The sequence below is a fragment of the Candoia aspera genome, chromosome 2 (genome assembly GCF_035149785.1).
Source record: "Candoia aspera isolate rCanAsp1 chromosome 2, rCanAsp1.hap2, whole genome shotgun sequence".
Taxonomy (NCBI): Eukaryota; Metazoa; Chordata; class Lepidosauria; order Squamata; family Boidae; genus Candoia; species Candoia aspera.
This window is the reverse complement of record NC_086154.1, coordinates 173,910,026-173,935,476: the sequence shown is the minus strand read 5'-3', so window position 1 is coordinate 173,935,476 and position 25,451 is coordinate 173,910,026. Positions and strand designations below refer to the sequence as shown.

The 25,451-nt window shown below is 40.1% G+C and overlaps 1 protein-coding gene across 2 annotated transcripts in view; it reads left to right on the top strand.

The window, feature by feature from the left end:
• Positions 1 to 17,433, top strand: part of LPL (lipoprotein lipase) — a 35,068-nt gene extending 17,635 nt beyond the window's left edge. Inside the window, exons 3-10 of one of the 2 annotated variants that reach the window (XM_063294912.1) lie at positions 25 to 204; positions 2,494 to 2,605; positions 3,587 to 3,820; positions 4,680 to 4,922; positions 5,757 to 5,877; positions 9,724 to 9,906; positions 11,370 to 11,474; positions 15,398 to 17,433. In XM_063294912.1, the coding sequence (XP_063150982.1) occupies positions 25 to 204; positions 2,494 to 2,605; positions 3,587 to 3,820; positions 4,680 to 4,922; positions 5,757 to 5,877; positions 9,724 to 9,906; positions 11,370 to 11,474; position 15,398 (1,179 nt within the window). In that variant the 3' untranslated portion in view covers positions 15,399 to 17,433. The remainder of the gene's footprint in view (positions 1 to 24; positions 205 to 2,493; positions 2,606 to 3,586; positions 3,821 to 4,679; positions 4,923 to 5,756; positions 5,878 to 9,723; positions 9,907 to 11,369; positions 11,475 to 15,397) is intronic. The other variant, XM_063294913.1, reaches the window with a different exon arrangement.
• Positions 17,434 to 25,451: the final 8,018 nt, after the last annotated feature.

Below are 25,451 nucleotides of genomic sequence, written 5' to 3'. Positions count from 1 at the left end.
GTAATATGCGTTATCATATTCTAGGTGGTTGGCATGTTTGAGAGCTGGGTTCCTGAGCTGGTGAAGGCACTGTATAACAGGGAGCCTGATTCTAATGTCATTGTGATTAACTGGCTAGCTCGGGCCAGTTTACATTATACAGTGTCCGCAGACTTCACACAGCAGGTGGGAGAAGATATTGCTGCATTTGTTGATTGGATGGAGGTAAGCAGCCATGGGCAGCTTCTGTACAACACAACATCTTGAGAGTTAAAGATATTGAATGCCTGGAACCCATACTAAGTGCATTTCCAAAAGAGGAATTTTTTGCCAGCTTAAAAGCAGGCCTTAGTCTTTCTGATCCCACTGTTGTTAGCTATATTTGTTTCTGGCAGAACTGTATTTGAAACTCTAGTTATATATATTTTTTAATGTTAAAAAAGGCCACTGGAGCTTTTAGGTGGTCCATTTCCTGCTTCATCACACCTCTAGCTCTTTCACTTTTAAGGGAGAAAGTGGCTTGATCACTTTTCAGTACTCCCATCATAAAAACCACTCACATATTTTTGCATATGGCCAGCAAATGCATACTGCATGCAATAAGATTTTGGAGTGAAAAGCAATTTATTTTGTTTTCCATTTGTGTGGAGTGGTGGTGAAGGGATTTTTGTGGCAGAACCTGCAATAACTCAGGGTGCAGCAATTATTTTTACTGTCAGATCATCTCCAAATTGTTTCTGAAGGTTTACAAAGTAGAATTTGTGGATTCTCATTATGTAGCTATTGCTAAACTGTATCACTTGGTGGGAATTACATGTTGGAATGCTTCCTCATTGGGAAAAATCCATGTCTATTGGGTGTGAGCATATATAATATATGCTAACATACAGTATGTAGCATAGAGAGCTCCATACTGTTGTTCTCTGTTAATTCTTTTTCTAATATGTGTACACATCTAAAGATTCATATTCCAGCTCTTACCTGGAAAGGTTTCCTAGCAAGAATTGCACTGACAATTCTGTTTCTTGTGGGAGTGATAGTCCATATGGTTGATGGTTGGAAAATACTAAATGCAAGTGGTATCAAGCCTTTTAAGGATCAGTTTTGTAATTAAGGGATGAAGATAGCTGAATGTCTGCTTATATACCCAAGTGACTTTTTTGACCCAGGGTATTTTTCACTCCTGATGTGCCAAACATGCCCTCTGCTGGGCAGTGATGAATCTGTTGCTCTTTTCTCATTTTTCCATTAGGGTTGTTCAAAGCCTCCAAAAGAGGTGCCATATACTGGAGTATATGAAACAGCTTTTTATGGATTGTTAAAGCAGCTGCGTCTTTTTTAAGCCTTGTGTGGCTATGTCGGAAGCTGCTCCCAGCTTTCTCTGCAAGTGTGTTTATGCACCATTGGTTCATTCCATGCATTCCTTTGCAGTCTCCCTACTGCCATCAAATAATATATTCCCTTCAAATTGCCTTCTGAACTCATAAGGCTGTTCTCAGTAATTTTTGGATGCAACAAGCTGCAGTTCAAATGACCTGGAGTGGGAATGGATATTTAAAGAACTATCTCTCTGTTTAGATCTTCATCTGAAATTCAGTTCCTAGCAGTGTTGAGGCAATGCCAATTCTTTGTAAAGCAAGACTTGATTTTTTATGACTGCTGAATGCTCCCAAAGGATTGGAGGCCTTGTGAAGTTCACCTGAAATGTTTGCAAGTGGCCTTCTTTCCTGCTTTCCTCATCTGGGCAGGTGGGAGATAGCAACAAATTGACTATCTCTTCCAATGGAGAGTAAACAAGAGGCTAGGCGAGTTCTGATACTTTGCATTTTGCAGACAACAGGCTGTAAGCAGAGCTCTTTTGTCCCCAAACCACATCCCATATGAGGATAAGTGTTCACATTTGCTAACATCACCCATTATGTAGTATCTCTAGGAGAAATTTTCTCACAGTATATCCGTATCCATCCATCCATCCATCCATCCCTGTATCTATCTAAAACATAAATGGATTTTTTTCACCAGGAGCCCCTGTCTTGCTTTAGTACCTTCACCAATAAATGCTCTTATTGAGCAGGATGTTGAATGCTGCTGTTTTATATTTTCTTTTCTGGTTGCTGTTCTATTTATTTTTGTTGTGAAATTGTTTTTAAGTTTTGTATTTATACTTAAACTGTTTTTTTAAAAATAAATGTGCTGCTTTGGGCATTTTGCTGAGGGAGAAGGTTGGGTTATCAATAATTTAGAAGAATGACTCACTGGTTTTAGAAGTCCTTCTAAATGCTTTAAGCATAAATTCCCCCCCCCCTTTTAAACTCCACCTTCTGTTGCTGCTATGAAGCTATGTCCCAAAGCATATATTTATATAAATGTGCATTTTATATAAGATTGTACAGGTTTCTTGCTGTTACTATAACATTTTCGTCCTTGAAGTGAAGCTGTTAATTTGCTTTTTAATGACAAGCAAGTTAAAATTTGCTTTTTGGAGCTTAATCTTTTAAAAATGATTGTTCTCAGGAGCAGTTTAGTTATTCTGTTGACAAAGTCCATTTGCTGGGATACAGCCTTGGTGCCCATGCTGCTGGCATTGCTGGAAGTCTGACTAATAAAAAGATTAATAGAATTACTGGTAAGCAAATCATATTGGCATTAGAATAATAATTAGAAGGGGAAATGCTGTGGATCCTTCAAAGCTCTAAATATCTTAATGTAGAATTCTGTTATAAAAGGATGAGCTAATGAAAATTGTGTATTTTCCAACATTCATGCTATTTCTTTTTCCTTGAGATTCTGAAGAGCCATTGTGTGTTAAAAATCATCCTACTCATTTTTTTTTAAAGTATGCCTTTGTGGAACTCTTTGCCCTGGGAAGTCCTTGCCTTCTGTAGGATTTGTGCACTGGGGATTGCCGCCTTTATAAAAGTAGCACATGACCTGTAAAGTAAGCTATTTGGATGGCAATCTTAAGCTTTTAGTTTAAATGGGTACTTATTTGAGGTCTTAATTATTACTTGGGAATTAACAGCCTTTGCAGACAATCATGCAAATTCATTTATAAATGCTGGAAATCGAATTTTTTTTAAAAAGGTACTTGACATTTCAGAAATATTCAAGGCATTTATATAAAATTTGCACAATCCTCTCCTGGTTTTGTTCTACATTAGTGCATTTTTTCATACTTTTTTTCCTCCTAACATCTTTGTATTTGGATTTTTAAAAGTAACATTGAAGTTTTAAAGTGTTTCACTTCGTCTATAGAACAGCAAAAATAAATAAAGTAAACCACTGTTTTTATGAGGTTTTTTGGACAGAGTATCTTAGGCTTCCTTTTGACTGTGCTGCATGTTATTTTGGACACAGTCCAGTTATAGCTGAGTCCTTGTTGCTTATTCTAAAACTATAGTCTGCCTCCTTATTTGTTTTTTTCAGGATATGTTTCTCATTTACTGGACAGCATTGGTAAAACCCAATGATACTGATAGGAGTTTTGGCACTGATAATAAATAAAATATGGACCATGTCTGGAAAATTTTTCATGATCTGACAGGTGCCATCCAGAGGTCAGGTGACAATAACATGTTTCTCTCTTTTACTCAACCTTCCCATTAAGGTTTAGATCCTGCTGGGCCTCACTTTGAATATGCTGAGGCATCTAAGCGCCTTTCTCCAGATGATGCCGTCTTCGTAGATGTCTTGCATACTAACACAAGGGGCTCCCCAGATCGCAGTATTGGCATACAGAAGCCTGTTGGCCACATTGATATCTATCCCAATGGAGGTGGCTTCCAGCCAGGTTGTGATATAGCAGCAGCCCTGCGCCTGATTGCTCAGAAAGGGTTTCAGAGTGAGTTTTCAAACCTGAATGTCCTCCACTCCAAAGGCATTAGTATAATTAAAACTTGGCCACTACTGTTCATGATTCATGTTAGTTCAATCCAAAATTCCTTTCTTAGATGCATTATAGAAACATCCATTATTTCAGGAGTTTGTTTATTTTTGCCACTCACAGGGATGAGTTTTTCGCTCATGCTGGGTCCAAATTAAGCAGGAATTCCCCTCCCCCATTAAACTATCTGTTTGAATCAGGGAATATTGATTTATATCTTGGCTAACTTCTCAAGCTACAGTAAATGAAAAGTAAAGGTGTCCAGAGATATTCCAAAGATGTTACACATTAGAGTTCTGCTTGCTTTTCATTGCATGCATGAGATACTTCAGCTGTAGTGATAGCTGGTCCAATGTGTGTAGCATGTAAAAGGCAGAACTATATTATTGAGTGTGCTCATCTATGCCTATTATGTGTGTTGCAGATGCCCAAATTTCAACTATTCAGTCTAGGCTGTCTTTAATGCCTTCATTATCTAGCCAAATCAGATGAGCTCATTGTGGTTATTATCAGCAATATTGTATAGTACCTAGTTGGAGGAACTTTTTGATAAGATTTAATGCAGGGAGGGGGAATTAGCAGCCAAGGAGGGTGAAATAGTACTGAAGAAGAAGCAGTGAAACAAAACAGTGGCATTTGGTGTAACTAAAAATGAACAATATCTTCACAACTGAAGTGTTTTTCAGAGGGTGAGAGGAGAATTCTCAGCAATGTTGTTACACTGGAGAACTTTTGATGCAGGCTTGCTTCATAAATTCTCTGCTGAACAACAGAGACATCTCTCTATACAGTGCCGATTGTGTCTTTTTTTCCTAAGATGCGGATCAGCTGGTAAAATGCTCTCATGAACGTTCCATCCACCTCTTCATTGATTCCCTGTTGTATGAAGAAAAACCAATAATGGCATACCGATGCAACTCAAAACAAACATTTGAAAGAGGTCTCTGCTTGAGCTGCAGAAAGAATCGTTGCAATAATTTAGGCTATAAAGTCAAAAGAGTAAGAAGCAAGAGGAACAGCAAAATGTATCTAAAGACCCGTGCATACGCTCCTTATAAAGGTATCATTGATCTGCAAAGCTTTTGTAGGTCATCTGCATTTGCCATTGTTGTAACATGTGAAAACAAACCAATTCAGAACAAATTGAGCACAGGCCTCATTGAAATAATAGCATTCTGCTTGATTAAGGTCAGAGTTTGTTATAACTTTAAGAACTATAAACTTGTTAGGTTCAAGTTATGGACTTGTTTTAATTAGAAATGCTGTGGAAATTTAAAATTAAGCAGTTCATGTCAAAAGTGATGTTTGTAACTCTCAATTTTGTAAGCCCTAATATCAGTCCAGTGAACTAATATTTTTGTAAGTGAATACAGTATAAGGGTTCCCCAAAGTGGTCAGTATGAACCCCCAAGGGTGAATGAGACTTTCTGTTGTTGCTGTTGTTATTGTTATTTGTGGTACTTTTAAAGTAGTATGTTTTAAATTATTTTCATATAATAAATGTTTGGGGGTTAAAGATACAAAGATACTTCAAAATCTCATAGTAAAAGAACCTTTATTCAGATTTATAACTTTATAGCTTTTTACATTATGGCCGAATTAGATAATTTATTCTTAGAATTAATCAGCCTGAGTAATGTCCAATATTTTGATCTAATCCTCAGACTTTGTGGGAAATTAGAGGGGAGAATATCAGCATTTTTCACCTCCCTTCCTGTTTGCAAATTTCTCTGAGATTTGGGGGGAGGGAGCAACTTTTCATTAAATCTTATGAAATGATGTCTATAAAATTGATTTGCTTACTTAATCATAAAAGTATTATCTGCCAAACTAAAAGTTAGCAGACTCAGGGCCAAAGTATTTATTGGTAATATTTTGCATTTTTTGCTCTCAGTCTTCCATTTCCAGGTCAAGGTACATTTTTTTGGAATATTGAACATAACCAAGAGAAACCAACCATTCCGTATTTCTTTCTATGGCACTAAGAAGGAAAGTGAAAACATAGCATTTGTAATGTGAGTATCCCTACGTTTTTATCAATATGCAGTTGCGTTATCTAGGCCTACTTCTGCCCTTTATTTTTTATTTTTTAAATATCTTCCTATTGCCTGCAGAAATTGCCTGTACAGTCAGTTGAGAATGGTTCCTGCATGTGTACTTCGTGGGTTTTCACTGAAGGATGTGGCACGTTGTTCCATTTAAGTGTTCCCAGTATGCATCAGAAGGAGTTCTCAGATAACCTTTTGCATCTTCACTTTTCTCCCACCCAGTGCCTTTCAAGGAAGTGTACAAAAGAGATAATACTGAAGCGTTTGACACACCCGGCAAGCACAAAGAAGGGAAAGTTGATTGTATTCATTTGCTCTGTTTAGGAAACTTCTGCATTTTCTGTATGTAGAAAGCTGTATAGATGGTAGCTTCTTATTCTGCATCTTCTGCTTGGGTGAAGTAAATAAAATGTGCATCTCATGACCCTGAGGTTGGACCTTCTGCATACAAAGGCAACTATTCAGTTCAATATAAAAATAAGGAGTTAAGCAGCAGTATATACTTTCTGTGGTAATGATCTACTATATATAGCAAAGTTTAAGCTTTCCTGAAGTCCCTTTCTCATATAGGAAATATGAATTGTGTAATAATGGCATGTATCACTTTCCTCCCACCCACCCATCCCTTTTTATGTTAAGGAGTGGAGAGTTCTGCTTCGTTTTGACCTTATTTGGCCATGTTCGTCTAAAAATGAAATATTTTACTTCACCATATCCATGTTGTTTTCTTCACAGCTAGTTTGCCATGGTTTTCATTTGCAATGTTTTTTCCAATTTCCCCGCCTAGTCTATAGCTGTGGAATTTTGGGTGGTCTCCCATCCAAATACTAATGAGTTCCAACCTGTTTAGCTTTTCCCAGGTTAGCCAAGGTCAGCTAGGGGCTGCCATCTGCTATGAAAACTTCCTCTGATTTGTTCAAATACAAAAGCGACAGTCATGAAACTGATAAGTTAATGTAAATTCAGTTGAATTAAAAAATGACTCACCAGAGATATATAGATCAGAACTTAGATTTTCCTATGTTGTAATACAAGTGTGTTGTTGTTTATTCATTTAGTCGCTTCCGACTCTTAGTGACTTCATGGACCAGCCCACGCCAGAGCTTCCTGTCGGTCATCAACACCCCCAGCTCCCCCAGGGACGAATCCGTCACCTCTAGAATATCCATCCACCTTGCCCTTGGTCAGCCCCTCTTCCTTTTGCCCTCCACTCTCCCTAGCATCAGCATCTTCTCCAGGGTGTCCTGTCTTCTCATTATGTGGCCAAAGTATTTCGGTTTTGCCTTTAATATCATTCCCTCAAGTGAGCAGTCTGGCTTTATTTCCTGGAGGATGGACTGGTTTGATCTTCTGGCAGTCCTAGGCACTCAGAATTTTCCTCCAACACCACAGTTCAAAAGCATCTATCTTCCTTCTCTCAGCCTTCCTTATGGTCCAGCTCTCGCAGCCATATGTTACTATGGGGAACACCATTGCTTTAACTATGCGGACCTTTGTTGTCAGTGTGATGTCTCTGCTCTTAACTATTTGATCGAGATTTGTCATTGCTCTTCTCCCAAGGATTAAGCGTCTTCTGATTTCCTGACTGCAGTCAGCATTGGCAGTAATCTTCGCACCTAGAAATACAAAGTCTTTCACTGCTTCTACATTTTCTCCCTCTATTTGCAGTTATCAATCAAGCTGCTTGCCATAATCTTGGTTTTTTTCAGGTTTAGCTGCAAGCCAGCTTTTTCACTTTCTTCTTTCACCTTCATCATAAGGCTCCTCAGTTCCTCTTTGCTTTCAGCCATCAAAGTGGTATCATCTGCATATCTGAGATTAATGTTTCTTCCAGTGATTTTAACTCCAGCCTTGGATTCCTCAAGCCAAGCATGTTGCATGATGTGTTCTGCGTACAAGTTGAATAGGTAGGGTGAGAGTATACAGCCCTGCCGTACTCCTTTCCCAATCTTAAACCAGTCTGTTGTTCCATGGTCTGTTCGTACTGTTGCTATTTGGTCGTTATACAGATTCTTCAGGAGGCATACAAGATGACTTGGTATCCCCATACCACTAAGAACTTGCCACAATTTGTTATGGTCCACACAGTCAAAGGCTTTAGAATAGTCAATAAAACAGAAATAGATGTTTTTCTGAAACTCCCTTGCTTTCCCTACAAGCGTAGGTCAGCTTTATTGGGAATTTTGAGAGCAAGTTATGGGCATCCTATGAAATGGGGGGGGATGTTACTGATGGACATGGTCAGTCACAAAACAGTCTTTTCTTAAAAGACAATCTGGTGAGATGCTGGCTGGTTGAAAACCTATTTCCTAAGAAAGCCTGTTGGTGCATGCCAGCTTCCCAATAAATGTTTGAAATTAAAAGCATGTTAAGTATCTGACCAATTGCCACATATGCCTGTGAAAGTTGGACATTAAAAAAGGAAGATAGAAGAATTGATGCATTCGAATTGTGGTGTTGGCAAAGATTGTTGAAAATGCCATGGACTGTCAGAAGAACAAATCAGTTTTAGAAGAAATACAACCAGAATGTTCCCTAGAGGTGAAGATAACTCGGCTTAGACTCTCATACTTTGGGCACATTGTTAGGAAAGACCAATTGCTTGAAAAGGATATCATGTTTGGTAAAGTTGAGGGTCAGTGGAAAAGAGGAAGACCTTCAGTGCGATGGATTGATAAAATTACCACAACAATGGATGCAAACATTGGAACAGTCAGGCATATGGCACAAGACCGAACAGCATTTCTTTCTGTTATACACAGGGTCGCCATGAGTCATAACTCGACACCAACTAACAAAAACAACAAGGGATGGGTCAGTGAGCATGCTGATGCTTACCACTCATGTTAGATATAGTATGTGATCTAACAGGAATAATAAAGAATGGGATTCAGCTGCATATTTTAGTCTGAATTGACTCAGTTTGCAGTCACCCATAGGTTTGCTGCCAGCTACTGTCTTGGCATCTTATGGGCATGTGCATGTCTATGAATGAAAGGGATCTGGAAAGAAGAGGGCCGGTAGTGGAACAAAATTGATGCTCTTTGAGACGTCTCTCATTGACTCTGTATGATTGGTACTGTGAAGATTATACCAATCCTCCCCGACCTAGTGCCCTCCAAATAGATTGAGACTGCAGCTCCTCCATTCCCAGCTGTTTCTGGAGTTGGAGTGGCATCACATCTGAAGGACACCAAGTTAAGGAGGATTTATACCAGGAGCCAACTTTGCTTGGACAACAGGTTGCTCTAGCCTTTGACTTGTATACCAAGGGTTACCACCCTGAAAAGAAGTGAGTCTGCATCAAAAAAGATTAAAAAGTCAAGGCAAAACAAAATTTAAATTAATTTAATAATTCATATCATTATGCAAGGAACTCCTTGAGGTAGAAGGAGAACATGAAATGATGGGATGAGGAAAAGAGAAGTCTTGGTTGAGGACTTTTCAGCTGGTACGGAAAGGAAGTTGGGAGGATGTAGTAGCTGGGACCAGAGTTGGGGAAACCAGGAGAGACAATAGTGGCAGAATAGAGGACAAGAAGTGGAAGGCTGGGCTGATACATCTGGAATTTAGCAGCAGAATCAGAAGGAAGGATGTTGAAGATGGCATCTGGATCCCTAGCAGGCCACAGGCATTCCCTGGGTTTACAAGGAGGGTGGAATTGTATTTTAATGATGTGATTTTGCTCCTCCTGTTTAAAAGGTTTTATTATATCCTGTGAATGAAGACTTTCTCTGATAAAGGAATAGGATCCTGAGGTAAGTTGAAGACAAGCATTTACTGAACATGCGTGTGGTTTATTTTTTAAAACAGGCCTGAGGTCTCCACCAACAAAACAAGTTCCTTCCTAGTATATACCGAAGTTGATATTGGAGATCTGCTTATGGTAAAACTGCAGTGGGAGAAAGATTCTTTTTTCAGTTTGGAAAACTGGTGGGATACCCCTGAATTTAGCATACGAGTTGTCAGAATCAAGTCTGGAGAAACCCAGAAAAAGTAAGTTTATTTTTATTGGAAAAGGTAGATATTTTGTTTTATATTATTATTATTATTATTGCAGTCAATCATTTTGTCACCATCCAAGATGATTGATTATCTGTTCTCTCTTGGGCTCAGTTGTATGCTGCAATTTTCGGTAAGCGAGAATCCTATATGAATTAACTCAGTGATAAAGAATATTTCCTGGTATGATTTTACAGGAAGAGATTCTTGTGATTTGGTACTGGAGAGTTTCAATGGGTATTCTACCTTGAGCCATCAAAAAGGCACTTATTTCATACAGGAGAATATGTTTTCCATTGTCTCCTATCTCCATTAGTAGCTTGCTTATGCTAATGGGGAGGAGACAGAACATAGAGGACGACATGGCTGTTTCATGGTCCATGACCAGAATGCTCTAGATTCAATACACATATTATTTCTTAATCACTATAAATAAGACTGACCTTTAATTTACTACTACCACTACTAATAATAATTCACTCTCCCTTTCAATACTATGACTCAGTATAGGAATTTTCTAATCCTCAGCTGTATATTAGAAATAATAATGTTGTTCTCAAGAGTACCAAGCAGTATAGCAAACAAGAAACAAAGATGAAGTTGGAAATACCTTTTACACAGGATACCCTTAATAATCTCATGGTACAGAGATATAGAGAGCCAGTTTGGTCTAGTGGTTAAGGCACCAGACTGGAAACCAGGAGACTGAGAGTTCTAGTTCTGCCTTAGGCCTGAAAGCCAGCTGGGGGATCTTGGGCCACTCACTCTCTTAGCCCAACTCACCTCACAGGGTTGTTGTGGGGAAAAGAGGAGGAGGAAGGAGGATTAGGTATGTTTACCACCTTGAGTTATTTATAAAAAAATAAAGGTGGGATAAAAATAAATAAACTATTTATAGTTTATTTATTTATAGACTGCAGAAATACAAGTATCCTTATCATTGCCATGGTCTACATGGCAAGATAAGATGAGAAGTTTTCTTGAATAGTAACATTTATCCAGAGTTACGAAGACTGGTGAGGAAGCTGCAGAGTAAATGCCTTAACACAGCTACATAAGATATGCCTAGTTTTTTAAAGAATATGCTACATTATGCATTTTGTGGCATTTTCTGTACTTAAAGATGGATTTGATTGAATTAATGATTCTGCACATATTTATAGATCTTATTTTGCTTGTAGACTATTATTCAATTGATAGTATTGGTTTCTTATTCTCTCTAACGTCTCACCTTCACCGTCCAATTCTGATAGGCATACCTGCTAAATACTCATCTGACTGCAATTAAATATTATAAATTCAAATATTGGTTTTGTTCAAGTTTTGGACTAACAGATCAGTTAAACAATGCCTTTTCAGAAATTCTATTTTAGATTTAAGGTACAGTTGAGAGAATGAAACATGGCTTTTTAGAAGGTGAGTTAACAGCTACTTCAGCAGTTCTGTTTATTATGCAGGTTGGTGTTCTGCTCTCCGAGTGGATTCTCCTCCCTCCAAAAAGGGGGTGAAGCTGCAGAATTTATGAGATGTCATGAGAAAAAACATAATGCCACAGATTCATGGTAAGGATTCTTTCATTTGCTATGCAGGGGGTCCAAAATTCAGTCCATCATTGCAGTTTTCAAATATTAAGAGGCAGGCTCTTTGGACAGAACACTTCTGCTATTTCTGATCTCTTTGTATTGCAGGTTGGGTTCCCTGTGATAGAGATACCCTTGTGACGGTAAGAGCGGTGAAACGTGAATATTTCTCCGCTCTTATTGCATCCGCAGAATGCCGTCCGACGGCCTTGTTTAAGATCGCTCAATCTCTTCTGGGTCAGGTAGATCCAAGGACCCGCCTACAAGGCTGTTCGGAAGAGTTTTCACAGCATCTGCAGGATAAAATCACTCAGATTCATTCTAAGTTGGATTCTAAGTGTGAAGCGGAGTCTGGGGAGATGCCAGGGGAATGTACTTACCCTGTTATCTGGGAACAGTTTGATCCTGTTGGGCCTGAGGAAGTGGACAGGATTCTCCGGACTGTGAATGCAACCACATGTCAGCTTGACCCATGCCCTTCCTGGCTGATAAAATCAGCCCAGGAAGTGACTTGTGGTTGGGTCCAGGCGATGGTTAATGCATCCTTGAGGGAGGGGGTGTTTCCGGCTGCCTTTAAGGAGGCGCTGGTATGCCCCCTCCTCAAGAAGCCATCCTTGGACCCTACTATACTGGGCAATTTTCACCTGTCTCCCACCTTCCCTTTCTGGAAAAGGTGGTTGAGAAAGTGGTTGTGTTGCAGCTCTGGAGAATTTTGGAGGAAACGGATTATCTGGACCCCTTTCAGTCAGGTTTCAGGTCAGGATATGGGACGGAGACTGCATTGGTTGCACTTATGGATGATCTCTGGCAGGAGCGGGATGGAGAGAGTGCATCCATCCTGGCTCTCTTGGACCTCTCAGCGGCTTTCGATACCGTCGACCATGGTATCCTTCTGGGGCGGCTCGGGGTTGGGGGTGGGCAGGGTAGTTTTGCGCTGGTTCACCTCCTTCCTCCATGGCCATTCCCAATTGGTGGTGATAGGAGAGGAGAGATCCGGCCCTCAACCCCTCCTTTGTGGGGTGCCGCAGGGTTCGGTACTCTCTCCTCTCCTATTTAACATCTACATGAAACTGCTGGGTGAGATCATCCGTCACCATGGGATGAGGTATCATCAATATGCTGATGATACTCAGCTATATATCAACATCCTGGGTGAAGTAAGTGATGCGGTCTCCACCCTTTCCAAGTGCCTGGGGGCTGTGGGGGAATGGATGGGGAACAACAGGCTTCAACTGAACCCTGGTAAGACAGAGTGGCTGTGGATTGATGGCTCTTTGGGTTCCAGGAAGTTGTCATCTTTGGTTCTGGATGGGGTGGCGCTGCCCCATTTGGAACCAGTGCGGAACCTGGGGGTCCTCCTGGACTCGCAACTCCTGCTCAAAGAGCAGGTGGCAGTCGCGGCCAGGAGGGCCTTTGCACATCTTCGGGTGGTGCGCCAGCTACGCCCATTCCTGGACCGAGATGCCCTCCGAACAGTCACTCATGCCCTTGTCATCTCCCATATAGACTACTGCAATGCGCTCTACGTGGGGCTACCCTTGAAAAATATTCGGAAGCTTCAGCTGGTCCAGAATGCGGCTGCACGGACAGTTATTGGGGCTGTAAAATCAGCCCATGTGACACCACTGTTACGCAAGCTGCATTGGGTATCAGTTTGCTTCTGGGTCCAATTCAAGGTGTTGGTTATCACCTTTAAAGCCCTACATGGCATGGGACCAGGGTATCTGAGGGACTGTCTCGTCCCCATAACATCGACCCATCCCACCCAGTCAGGCAGGGAGGGCATGCTACGGACCCCATCAGCAAAGGAATTTCATCTAGCGGGGTCCAGGAGGTGAGCCTTCTCTGCAGTGGCGCCCGCCCTTTGGAACATCTTGCCCCCGGAGTTGAGACAGATTTCCTCGCTCTCGGACTTCCAGAAGAAACTTAAGACCTGGTTCTGCTGCCTTGCTTGGGAGGGGGAGAGAGAGAGCTCCACCTGGGGATGGCTGGCGCCATAGTACCCCTTAGTGATCCATCTCCCCTTGGATTTCATGTTTGCTTTTATGTATATTTTAATGTAATTTTTATCTGGCTATGTTTTAATGCTATTTATTGTAAACTGCCCAGAGTCCCCCATTGGGGGAGATGGGCGGTGATATAAATTTAATTAATAATAATAATAATAATAATAATAATAATAATAGAGGGAATAAACCACGAGAACATTAGAGAGTTCTAGTGGAAATTAACAATTTCTTCTAACCTGCTAGCCTTCTGTGTTCAAGATGTGCCCCCAACTTTATGGAGGAATCCTATTCAAACATACAGTCTTCCGCCTGTATTTGGAAAGAAAAAGCTGAGCTGAGTAGTTCTGCTAGATGTGTAGCCTAATCCTAAAACTAAGGAATTATAAGTGTCTTGAAGGGAACCCACTGGCAACCATTTTGAAGTCACTAAAGTCACTAAATAGTTAACTGTTGTACGCCACCCAGAGTCAATTTTTGTGAGATGGGTGGCTATATAAATTTGCTAAGCAAACAAGCAAACTATTAATACAGTGGATATAAAGCACCCCTGACTCTGGCAGGCATTCATTTCACAGAATATATTGCTTTGAGCATAGCCTGAATAGTTTCCTAAGAAACAGGCAGCTAAACAAGCACCTGAACCCGTGATAGGAAATGTTGAAGCTGGATATGAACTTCAAAAGAATACCACTAAAGCTTCTGTTCCCGGGAATGTATTGTTTGCTCTAGATTTTAGGGAGGTAACAAAGGACATGGATGTTTTCTGCAAATTCCAGGAGGGATAGAAAATAGATTTCATTACATGTCTCTGTGACTCACTTTTAATCCACTCCCTGTGCCATAAAGATCCTTAATATGAAGAGTCCCTAAGCAGATGCAGCCCTAATCTTCTGCTTCTGAGGGCAGAATTTTGCACGTGAGAGAACTAACCCAAAGTTTTTCTCATAATGGTAATACAGGAATGGGATAGAGATATTTGTAGTAGAGAATGGGTTGATAGAGTAAGGATTTAAGCACATCATTTTGCCTGTGATTTTTGTATGTATTATTTACTATGTGTCTCTACACTGTCCTGATTGCTTTGAGATTTGAAGGAATTCGGTGGGAACTTGTAATTTGTTATTATTAATCACCATATTAATAATTATCTCCACAAGTGCTTTATCTCCAAGAGTGGCAGGTCTTTTGTTAGTAGGGCTATCAGATTTGGGCAGCAAAAATCCAAATGACCACTAGATCCCAGCAAAGAGTTGGAGTTTTCTGCATCTCTTTGCTGCTATCTGGTGGCTCATCTGGATATTTGCACCCCAGATCTGGTAGCCATATTTATTTGGGGATGGATATTTAGGAATATAAAGTTCTGTTCTGCTACTCTACTTTTTTTGTATTGTGCCTATATAGCCATTAGATTTGTGGAAAGAGGTTATAAAATCTTGGTATAAAAGCTCTTTATATTGGTATTCATTACACTTCACATTTCAGAGCAGTTAAGAATTGATTTCGTTGTTCCCAGTATGCTTTGCTTTGCTTGTTGGACTGCAATGTTTGCAAATATGGGGTGCATAGAAGCCTTTGATCTTACAATCTTGCTCAAGGAAAGGTGGTTCTTGGGGTGTAGTAACATGTGGACGATCCCTTAAATTGCATTCTAAGCACTTTAGGAGCAGAAGCCCAGAGGTTTTTTCCAGAAGAAACCTGGGAAATGTAATTTAGCAAGGAAGTGGAATACTGATAGAATTACACTTCCTAACATTGTCTGGGCAAATAGTCTAAATTAAAGAGATTCACAGTCGCTACCCTGTCAGATTACTGAACAAGATGTCTGAGGTCACCAACACAACTAATTTAGAAAATAGTGTTAACTACTGAGATTTTAAAAATTATTTTTCTTTTTAGAGACTAGGCCAGAATAATAATGAACAACTGAAGACATTCTGTTTTGGAAAGGAAATCCCCCAAGGTGCTGACTAAACAGGAATGATTGTACTGAAATAATTATCTATCTTCTATAATACTGTCAGCGGACACTACCCAAGCAATAATTTACAGTACTCAGACTTAAGTCTGATTTGGTTTTGCTAGGATATGACTAGCACTGTATATCTAAATTCACATCCAGCTGGAAAGACTGCAGGGCAGATGGACAATATCTTCATTCAGATCAGCATCTGAAAGCACACTTGATTCCTGATCTAGTGAGCGACATGTATGCACAATCTACTTCTACGGGTAGATCTCCTTATCTGGATCATCTCAGCACATAACACAAACTACACAAACCAACTTTATTGTTATAATTAAGAAGATCTCTCACAGATGGTGATTTTTGTATTATTCAGAGCAAACTGCAATAATTCTTGTACCACTTTGTGAAAAGTCTGTTGTTTTAGAATACACTTGTGTAAAAAAAAACCCTATTTATTTAAGAACTGCTTATTTTTACTTGCATTTGGGCTAAGTTTTTTTTTTTTTTTGAGTTCTACAAGTGGGTGTTTTGCTATGCAATGTCCATTCAGCTGATTTCTGCGGTTTCGGAGCTTTGGCTGGCTATAAATTTCTTTTAAACAATTAAGAGCAATATATAGACTTTTTATTCAATATATGCTTACAAGCCAAAATATATTTCTGAATAATGATGCTTTGTAGGTCTGAAAGATTCCAGAGTAAGCTCTTTCACAGTAGGTAAATAATTAACTTTAGGAAACACTTAGCAATCTGTAATGTCTTATATGACAATAAATTCACCACAGGAGAAAATAACTAACATTTTCAGTTTCTCATGTACTAAATGTACTCTTTACCCAATAACTATCCCTAAAAAGCAGCTGCAGTATCTTAAAAAATGTAGGAATATTACTTCTAACAATTTTGTTACCAGACACAAAATTACTGTACTGATTGTGGACAGTGATGACAACTGAACCGAAAACTTCCACAAATCCATGTCCTAACAAATAATGTTCCTCTTTTTTTATAGTGGTGTTTCTAACGAAAATAAAACTTTTTGTAAGCTGTAAGAATGAGAGAAACTGAAAAGTGTGTTTTTCCCCCCCTAAAGTATTGTATATTGTAACAAGACGTAGTGTATACATTTTTGGAGAATACACAAATATTTGAATCAGAAAGTATGGACACACAAAAGAGGTATTTGATACAGATAATTTAACAAGCATTTATTGGCATGTTCAAAATAATTCACTAGTTTTAGTTTTTTAACCAAAATCTCAGACTTTCAAAGTTGCAACCAACTATATTCACAGTAGTTTAGTAAATTGTACACTAAAAAAAGGAAGATAAGTTGTACTTCTGTGAAGATGCACAAGAACATAAATATGCCTGAATACTGCCATTCTAGTTCCTGATTGTCCAACATAGTATCTCTTATAATAAGAAAAAGGTTATCAAATAAATGTGTGGCAAAAATTAAATGCAATGTTTTTAAGATTTTTTATTGAAATGGTTTCCCGACACACCAGTTTTTCATTCAGGCAGGAAGTAAAACTTAAGTTTGAAAAGTGAACACTGAAGGACATCTTTAAAGATGTACATAATTTCTTCCGGATGAAGCCAATTTCTTCGGGGTGAGGTTTAAAAGACAACGTCTTAACAAGTTGAAGATTTTTAATGCAAAGTCAAACACAATGCCAATAGCACTTGATCATCAAAAGGAATTTTATGTATGAGAAGATATATCTTGACTTTAATTGTTCCTATTTATTATTTGTAAAATATATGTGTGTATATATGTAAATCTTTGTATATATTGCTGAAGTACTGAAAGCTATATTCATCTATAGGCTGGTGACACAGTTTTCTCAAAATGAATATTATGTCACATGAAAAAATGCTGCAATGATCATTTGTTTCAAGACATCTCTACTTTGTATATGTTGACATTTGCAAATATTAAAAGGAAGAAGCTATTAATGAAATTTCTGGAATGATTTGCTTTATTTGCAGAACCAAAACGGAGTGTGTTACCAGAAAGAAATCAATCATCTTTTTTAATCATCTTTTTCCAGATAATTCTTGTTGACTGTCTTTTTAAAATCCATGTTCAAATCAACTTCAGTCTTGTCCGGTAGAACTTGTTCCTCTTCCATAACATCATTTACACACAGTCTGTCTATAATGGCAGACATTCTTAAAATTAACTTCTGAGTCCACAAATACCCTTCAATATTGTCCAATATGTTAAAAGTATTTTGCTCCATTCTGTGTTAGCAAATTGAATTTAGGTGTTCTCCTTTAATCTTTAGTTCCTTCTGGTTCCCTCTAGTGTCCAACCTTGAAAGTCCCACCTTACACATATATATTTTTCTCAGAATTCAAAACAACAGCTATTTCCCACAGGAAGGAGTCTTATAATTAATTTCAAAATCTTATTTCAAATCCATCTGGACCCTTAGCCCGTTCATAACTTTCCAAAAGCAACACTCTAATTACTCTCTTGCCATTTATTCCCCCCAAAAAGAATTTTTCTAGGTCCTTAAGCTCATATTAAAACTACTTTTGCTAAAGATTGAAAGAAACTCACCCAGTGAATGCTATAAAGCTTGCTGTTCTGAAGGTTCTTAATATTTGAAAAGCAGTAAAATAATTCCAAAAGTGATTAAGAAGTGAGGCTTGGCCGAACTTTATGTCCATATAGGCTACATTACAACTGTGAGCTTAGCTGGAATCCTTCGACTCCCAGCAACTTGGCTTATTAGCTGACCACAAAAACCTCGGTTCCTGCAATCTACCTGTGAGGAGCAGCTGTCCGGAGTACATGTGGGTGATAGCACGATCTTTGGAGAGATCTCACTGGCCAGGAACCCCCAATTCTGGCCGCCAATCTCCACCATACTGTCCCTACTCCTTCAGGGATGTCTAGTTCATCATGTCTCCCAGCAGCCCCTTAGTATTCGAGAGATTTCTACTGAAGAACATTAATGTACAGCAAGTCTAAGAATGGACCTATATAAAGTGATTCAAGTGGCAAATAGATACTTTGGATTAATTTGGGGGTGCAATATTTAGTTTTAAGAGACCTTTAAACATGGAGGGGATGATTAGGCATACCAAATGGACCTGTAATTACCTGCCAAAAAAAGTGAGCTGCTATGCTCTTAAAGATGGAAACCCAAGGAGTGTGTTGTTTGTTATATTGGGTGATCTTTGCATGTTCTAAATCTAATGTCACAAGTTATAGTCCATACCTAAGGAAAATTTAAAAAGTGTTGCAGAAGACTGCTTGGTTGGCACGATTATGAATGTTTTAACTCTGGCTGCTACCAATGTAACACAAGACTGCCATAATACAATGGAATGGTGGGAGCAACTCTCCCACTCCTCCACTTCAAATTATCTCCTGAATGGAACATGGAATCTGGAAGCTTGCATTTGTGGCCTATGTAAATGAAGGGCACAGATATCTTAAAATCATTGCTTGCAACTTGGCTGCCTTTGTTACTTGATACTGCATGTTAAAAAAAAAAACCTGTTATAACAGAATGGGATATAGGAGGAGGCAACACAGAAGGAGCCAGGTGTAATGGGCTGAGTCCTGCAGCCAGAGCCACCCCGTTCCTGCTGCAGTGCCATGACTGGCAGATGTCTTTCCTTCTGCTTAGGAAGGTGCAGAAGACAGGACAGCAAAGTTGGAGGAATCAGCCAATTTGCTTCTCCTATGCTGCACACGAATAAGCAAGGCAGCACCAGTTGGCAGCAGAACAGAGGCAATAGAGTAGGATCTACAAAGCCAGCATTGCTTTCTGTTGACCCAGGGATCAATGGATAACATTTTAACTTAGCAGTAGGAAAGGCTCTTAGTCTTCCTAAGTAGGCTTATATTAAGTTAGGTGGTGTGGATGGGCAGTCCGTACATATACAGTACATGAAATTCTAATAATATTATGAGAATCTTCAAAAGTGTAGACCTGTGGATGTGATGCAGCAGGATAGTCAATAGGGAAGAATCAATGTTGTACCCTTTCAGGGAGTTTCATTCAAAAATGCAGGCGTGCTAAAGATGTTCATTATGTTGATTGTATTTGAAAGAACTTGCAATGAAGTCCTTATTTAGTCAAGAAATGTGTATCAGTTTTATAGTTTTACTCTTGTGACTCCCCTCAAGGAAGCATAGGAATTACAATTTAGTGAACATGAACCACCACTCTTCCAGCCTCTATGATAGATCCAGTTTGCTAAGGGATGTACTGTAACACAGGGTTCCTCAACCTTGGCAACTCTAGCTGTGTGGACTTCAACTCACAGAATTCCCCAACACATCTTTTGTGAAATCCTCAGTGGCGGCTCACATGACTGGAAATAAATCCAAAATACCAGAAAGCCTGTTGATCAGCTATTAATATACAATCCCATATCCAAATTAAATGGAAGCATACAATGGGTGTCCAGTAGAAGCCACGAGTGCCATGACATTATCAGGTAAGTAATGTGGATTAGTGATGCAAATGACATAATTTAAATAATTTGGACAAGGACATCATGATGCCCATGATGTCATTTGCCCCTCTCCTTGCCTCCACTGTGTACCTCAGTGAGTAAGAGCACTAAAATACGGAAATGAGAAAGCCTTTCAATCAGAACATTAAATCGATCAGATGTTACTCCACTATCCCTGCAAGTGGAATATTTTGCTGGTCCATTTCTTACCAACTATCACTTCATGAGCTACTCTAGCAAGATGTATCTTGTTATCCAGTTGTCTGAAATCTAACTACCAGGTATGTAATTCCTTTAAATATATTAAACCTAGAAGCCTTTAACTAAGCTGAAAACAGGACAACCAGGAGAACACCTTTCCTACAGATCATCATCATCACCATCATCAGCTACCTTCCTAGGTTTCCACCAGGAAGAAGGACCATCTCTGTAGATGCGGTCTGAAAATGTTACCATTGATTACAATTTGCTGTTTCTGCAAAGCAAGAGATAGGGGCAAATTACACTCCATGTCAGAACTCACAGCCTAATTCTAAGAGCAGGCAGTGGTGTCTGCAGAAAATAGCTATTTGGGTCAGAATGACATTGGGTTGCAACACAATGTGTGCCTCTTTGGGTCACATGCATCACAATGCCTGTAGAAAAGGGGCAGAACATCCATTGTGGTGCCACAACACTGCTTTAGCACATCTCTTCCTCCTTGCATATGCCTCTGAAAGCAGGTACTTTTTTGTGTACAAAATGTAAACTTTCAAAGTTCCCCCTTGGTGGCTAAACTCAAATGAGTAGATCATATCTGCAGGATAGAATAAAAGGGTTCAAAGCATTTCCATTTCCCAGTGTGAATCCCCTATGCACATCTTCAAAAAGAAAAAGACAATTATGCTGAGGGTTGCAGTGGGGTAGTTTGGCTATTGGAATGAGGAAGAAGCGATGAATTTAAAAATCAACAGATTGGTCAGGCAAACTTCTTCTGCAGATGCTGTAAAGAAAGTGTCATGTAGACCAAGTCAACTTGCATTTGTGGGAAGGAATAAAAAGCCAACTTTCTCCAGCCTAGAGAGAGAGGGAGAGAGGGAGAACAAACAGGGAAGGGGGAATCATAAGAGGATTTAAATTTTAGAACTGGATTTTCAATATTTGGACTTGGGGCAACTCCACTTTGCAACCCAAGATGTTTGGCTCTTGTTCTGCTCCTGACTGTTCCTTAAATCGACGTCGGAGATTCCGCTCTGGCTTGGAGTATGAATCTGCTCAGCCCAGACAATAGACAGTGCAGGGGCTGATTGGTTGCTCCTCATCCATGCAGGGGAGACAAAGCAAACTGCCTGGCCGCTGTGTCAGCAGGTCTACCAGTCCCTGCCTTCTCCTTTTAGGGATTATTCCCTCCTCACTGATCCTAGTTCTTCTGCTTTCCCAGCTGTTTGCACACACTCTTTCGCCATCATCTCCTTGGATACTACAGTAATGCAGACCTTCCCTTTTTTGCGGTGATGCTGTAATAATGAAAGCAACAGGGAGTAGCATCTTCTGTTCCTAGTTCTTCTATAGGCTGGGGAAATGTTGTAGCAAGGCTACTGTCCTTGCTGACAGTTCAATTTCCTTGGAACAAAGTAGTAATGGAAACTTAAAGGAGTTGTTTTTTTTTAAATGTACGGGCGGGGGGAAGCTTTGCAGCATTGTGGATAAGGGGTCGGAAAGAAGAGGATCATGCCATTAATGGGCCAGTGTTGGATCAACCACAAGATTATTAAAAAATGACAGCTATAGTTTCCCTTTCAACTATAGCATTCATCTTGTGAGATGAAGAAGATGCCAGCAAAAGAGGGAGGTGGGGACCTCAGAGAGAATATAAGCATCCCTGCTCACAGTGGGCTCTGCCTTCAGTTACATCCACTCTAAAGCCCATAACAGAATATGGGGCCTTGATACAATTATCCAGAGAGAATCTGGGGATAGTTTTGTCCAACCCCACATTACATGTCCAACCCTATTCATAGATAGGGACAAATATATGGGACAAATGAAGGCAGATCCTTACTATCAGGCTGATTCTCCCCTGTAAGTGCTTTGTCTCTTCAATTCTAACAGGCAATTTATTTGCAGAGCTACTAGATCTGGCTGCAAAAATATGGATGACAGACAACAGCAAAGACGTGGAGAAAACTCTAATTCTGTGCTATCTAGCAGTCATTTGGATTTTGCAGTTCAGGAATGATAAGCCTAGTTTTGAACTTAGTAGTTGTATGTTGTCTTCAGCAAAGGATCGTTACCTTGTCGTGGTGCTGGAGCTTGAGCGCCTCAATGATGCCATGAGCTAAACCGTGAAGGGCCACCCAAGATGGGAAGGTCATGACAGAGAGGTCAGACTAAATGCGATCCCTGGGGAAGGTAATGGCAACCCACCCCAGTATTCTTGCCGTGAAAACTCAATGGATCACTACAACCAGATATATGTCGGTATACCATCGGAAGATCAGACCCCCAGGTTGGAAGGTGGTCAAAATGCTACTGGGGAGGAACAGAGGATGAGTTCATCTAGCCCCAGATGTGATGACGCAGCTAGCTCAAAGCCGAAAGGACGGCTAGCAGCCGACGTTGCTGGTGGTGAACGGCGAATCCGATGTTCTAAGGATCAACACACCATTGGAACCTGGAATGTAAGAACTATGAGCCAGGGCAAATTGGATGTGGTTATTGGTGAGATGTCAAGATTAAAGATAGACATTTTGGGCGTCAGTGAACTGAAATGGACTGGAATGGGCCACTTCACATCAAATGACCACCAGATCTACTACTGTGGACAAGAGGACCACAGAAGAAATTGAGTAGCCTTCATAATTAATAGTAAAGTGGCTAAAGCAGTGCTTGGACACAATCCAAAAAACAACAGAATGATCTCAATTTGAATTCAGGGCAAGCCATCTAACATCACAGTGATCCAAATATACACCCCAACCACAGATGGTGAAGAAGCTGAAGTAGAGCAGTTCTATGAGGATCTGCAGCACCTACTGGACAACACGCCTAAAAGAGATGTTATTTTCATCACAGGAGACTGGAATGCTAAGGTGGGCAGTCAAATGACACCTGGAATTACAGGTAAGTATGGCCTGGGAGAACAAAACGAAGCAGGACATAGGCTGATAGAATTTTGCCAAGACAACTCAATCTGCATAACAAACACTCTCTTCCAGCAACCTAAGAGACGGCTTTATACATGGACTTCCCCAGATGGACAACACCGAAACCAGATTGACTACATCCTTTGCAGCCAAAGGTGGCGGACATCTATACAGTCGGTAAAAACAAGACCTGGAGCTGACTGTAGTTCAGATCATGAACTTCTTCTTGCACAATTTAGGATCAGACTAAAGAGATTAGGGAAGACCCACAGATCAGCTAGATATGAGCTTACTAATATTCCTAAGGAATATGCAGTGGAGGTGAAGAATCGATATAAGGGACTGGACTTATTAGATAGGGTCCCGGAAGAACTATGGACAGAAGTTTGCAACACTGTTCAGGAGCGGCAACAAAATACATCCCAAAGAAAGAGAAAACCAAGAAGGCAAAATGGCTGTCTGCTGAGACACTAGAAGTAGTCCAAGAAAGAAGGAAAGCAAAAGGCAACAGTGATAGGGGGAGATATGCCCAATTAAATGCAAAATTCCAGAGGTTACCCAGAAGAGATAAGGAATTATTTTTAAACAAGCAATGCGTGGAAGTGGAAGAAGACAATAGAATAGGAAGGACAAGAGACCTCTTCCAGAAAATTAGAAACATTGGAGGTAAATTCCAGGCAAAAGTGGGTATGATCAAACACAAAGATGGCAAGGACCTAACAGAAGAAGAAGAGATCAAGAAAAGGTGGTAAGAATATACGGAAGACCTGTATAGGAAGGATAACAATATTGGGGATAGCTTTGACAGTGTGGTCAGTGAGCTAGAGCCAGACATCCTGAAGAGTGAGGTTGAATGGGCTTTAAGAAGCATTGCTAATAACAAGGCAGCAGGAGACGATGGCATCCCAGCTGAACTGTTCAAAATCTTGCAAGATGATGCTGTCAGGGAAATGCACGCTATATGCCAGCAAATTTGGAAAACACAAGAATGGCCATCAGATTGGAAAAAATCAACTTATATCCCCATACCAAAAAAGGGAAACACTAAAGAATGTTCAAACTATCAAACAGTGGCACTCATTTCACATGCCAGTAAGATAATGCTCAAGATCCTGCAAGGTAGACTTCAGCAACTCATGGAGCGAGAACTGCCAGATGTACAAGCTGGCTTTAGAAAAGGCAGAGGAACTAGGGACCAAATTGCCAATATCCGCTGGATAATGGAAAAAGCCAGGGAGTTTCAGAAAAACATCTATTTCTGTTTTATTGACTATTCTAAAGCCTTTGACTGTGTGGACCATAACAAATTGTGGCAAGTTCTTAGCGGCATGGGGATACCAAGTCATCTTGTATGCCTCCTGAAGAATCTGTATAGTGACCAAGTAGCAACAGTAAAAACAGACCACGGAACAACAGACTGGTTTAAGATTGGGAAAGGAATATGGCAGGGCTGTATACTCTCACCTTACCTATTCAACTTGTACACAGAACACATCATGCAACATTCTGGGCTTGAGGAATCCAAGGCTGGAGTTAAAATCACTGGAAGAAACATTAACCATCTCAGATATGCAGATAATACCACTTTGATGGCTGAAAGCGAAGAGGAACTGAGGAGCCTTATGATGAAGGTGAAAGAAGAAAGTACAAAAGCTGGCTTGCAGCTAACCCTGAAAAAAAACCAAGATTATGGCAACCAGCTTGATTGATAACTGCAAATAGAGGGAGAAAATGTAGAAGCAGTGAAAGACTTTGTATTTCTAGGTGCGAAGATTACTGCCAATGCTGACTGCAGTCAGGAAATCAGAAGATGCTTAATCCTTGGGAGAAGAGCAATGACAAATCTCGATCAAATAGTTAAGAGCAGAGACATCACACTGACAACAAAGGTCCGCATAGTTAAAGCAATGGTGTTCCCCGTAGTAACATATGGCTGCAAGAGCTGGACCATAAGGAAGGCTGAGAGAAGGAAGATAGATGCTTTGGAAGTGTGGTGTTGGAGGAAAATTCTGAGAGTGCCTTGGACTGCCAGAAGATCAAACCAGTCCATCCTCCAGGAAATAAAGCCAGACTGCTCACTTGAGGGAATGATATTAAAGGCAAAACTGAAATACTTTGGCCACATAATGAGAAGACAGGACATCCTGGAGAAGATGCTGATGCTAGGGAGAGTGGAGGGCAAAAGGAAGAGGGGCCAACCAAGGGCAAGGTGGATGGATGATATTCTAGAGGTGACGGACTCATCCCTGGGGGCGCTGGGGGTGTTGACGACCGACAGGAAGCTCTGGCGTGGGCTGGTCCATGAAGTCACGAAGAGTTGGAAGCAACTAAATGAATAAACAACAACAGTTGTATGTTGTACATTCTTAGTATGT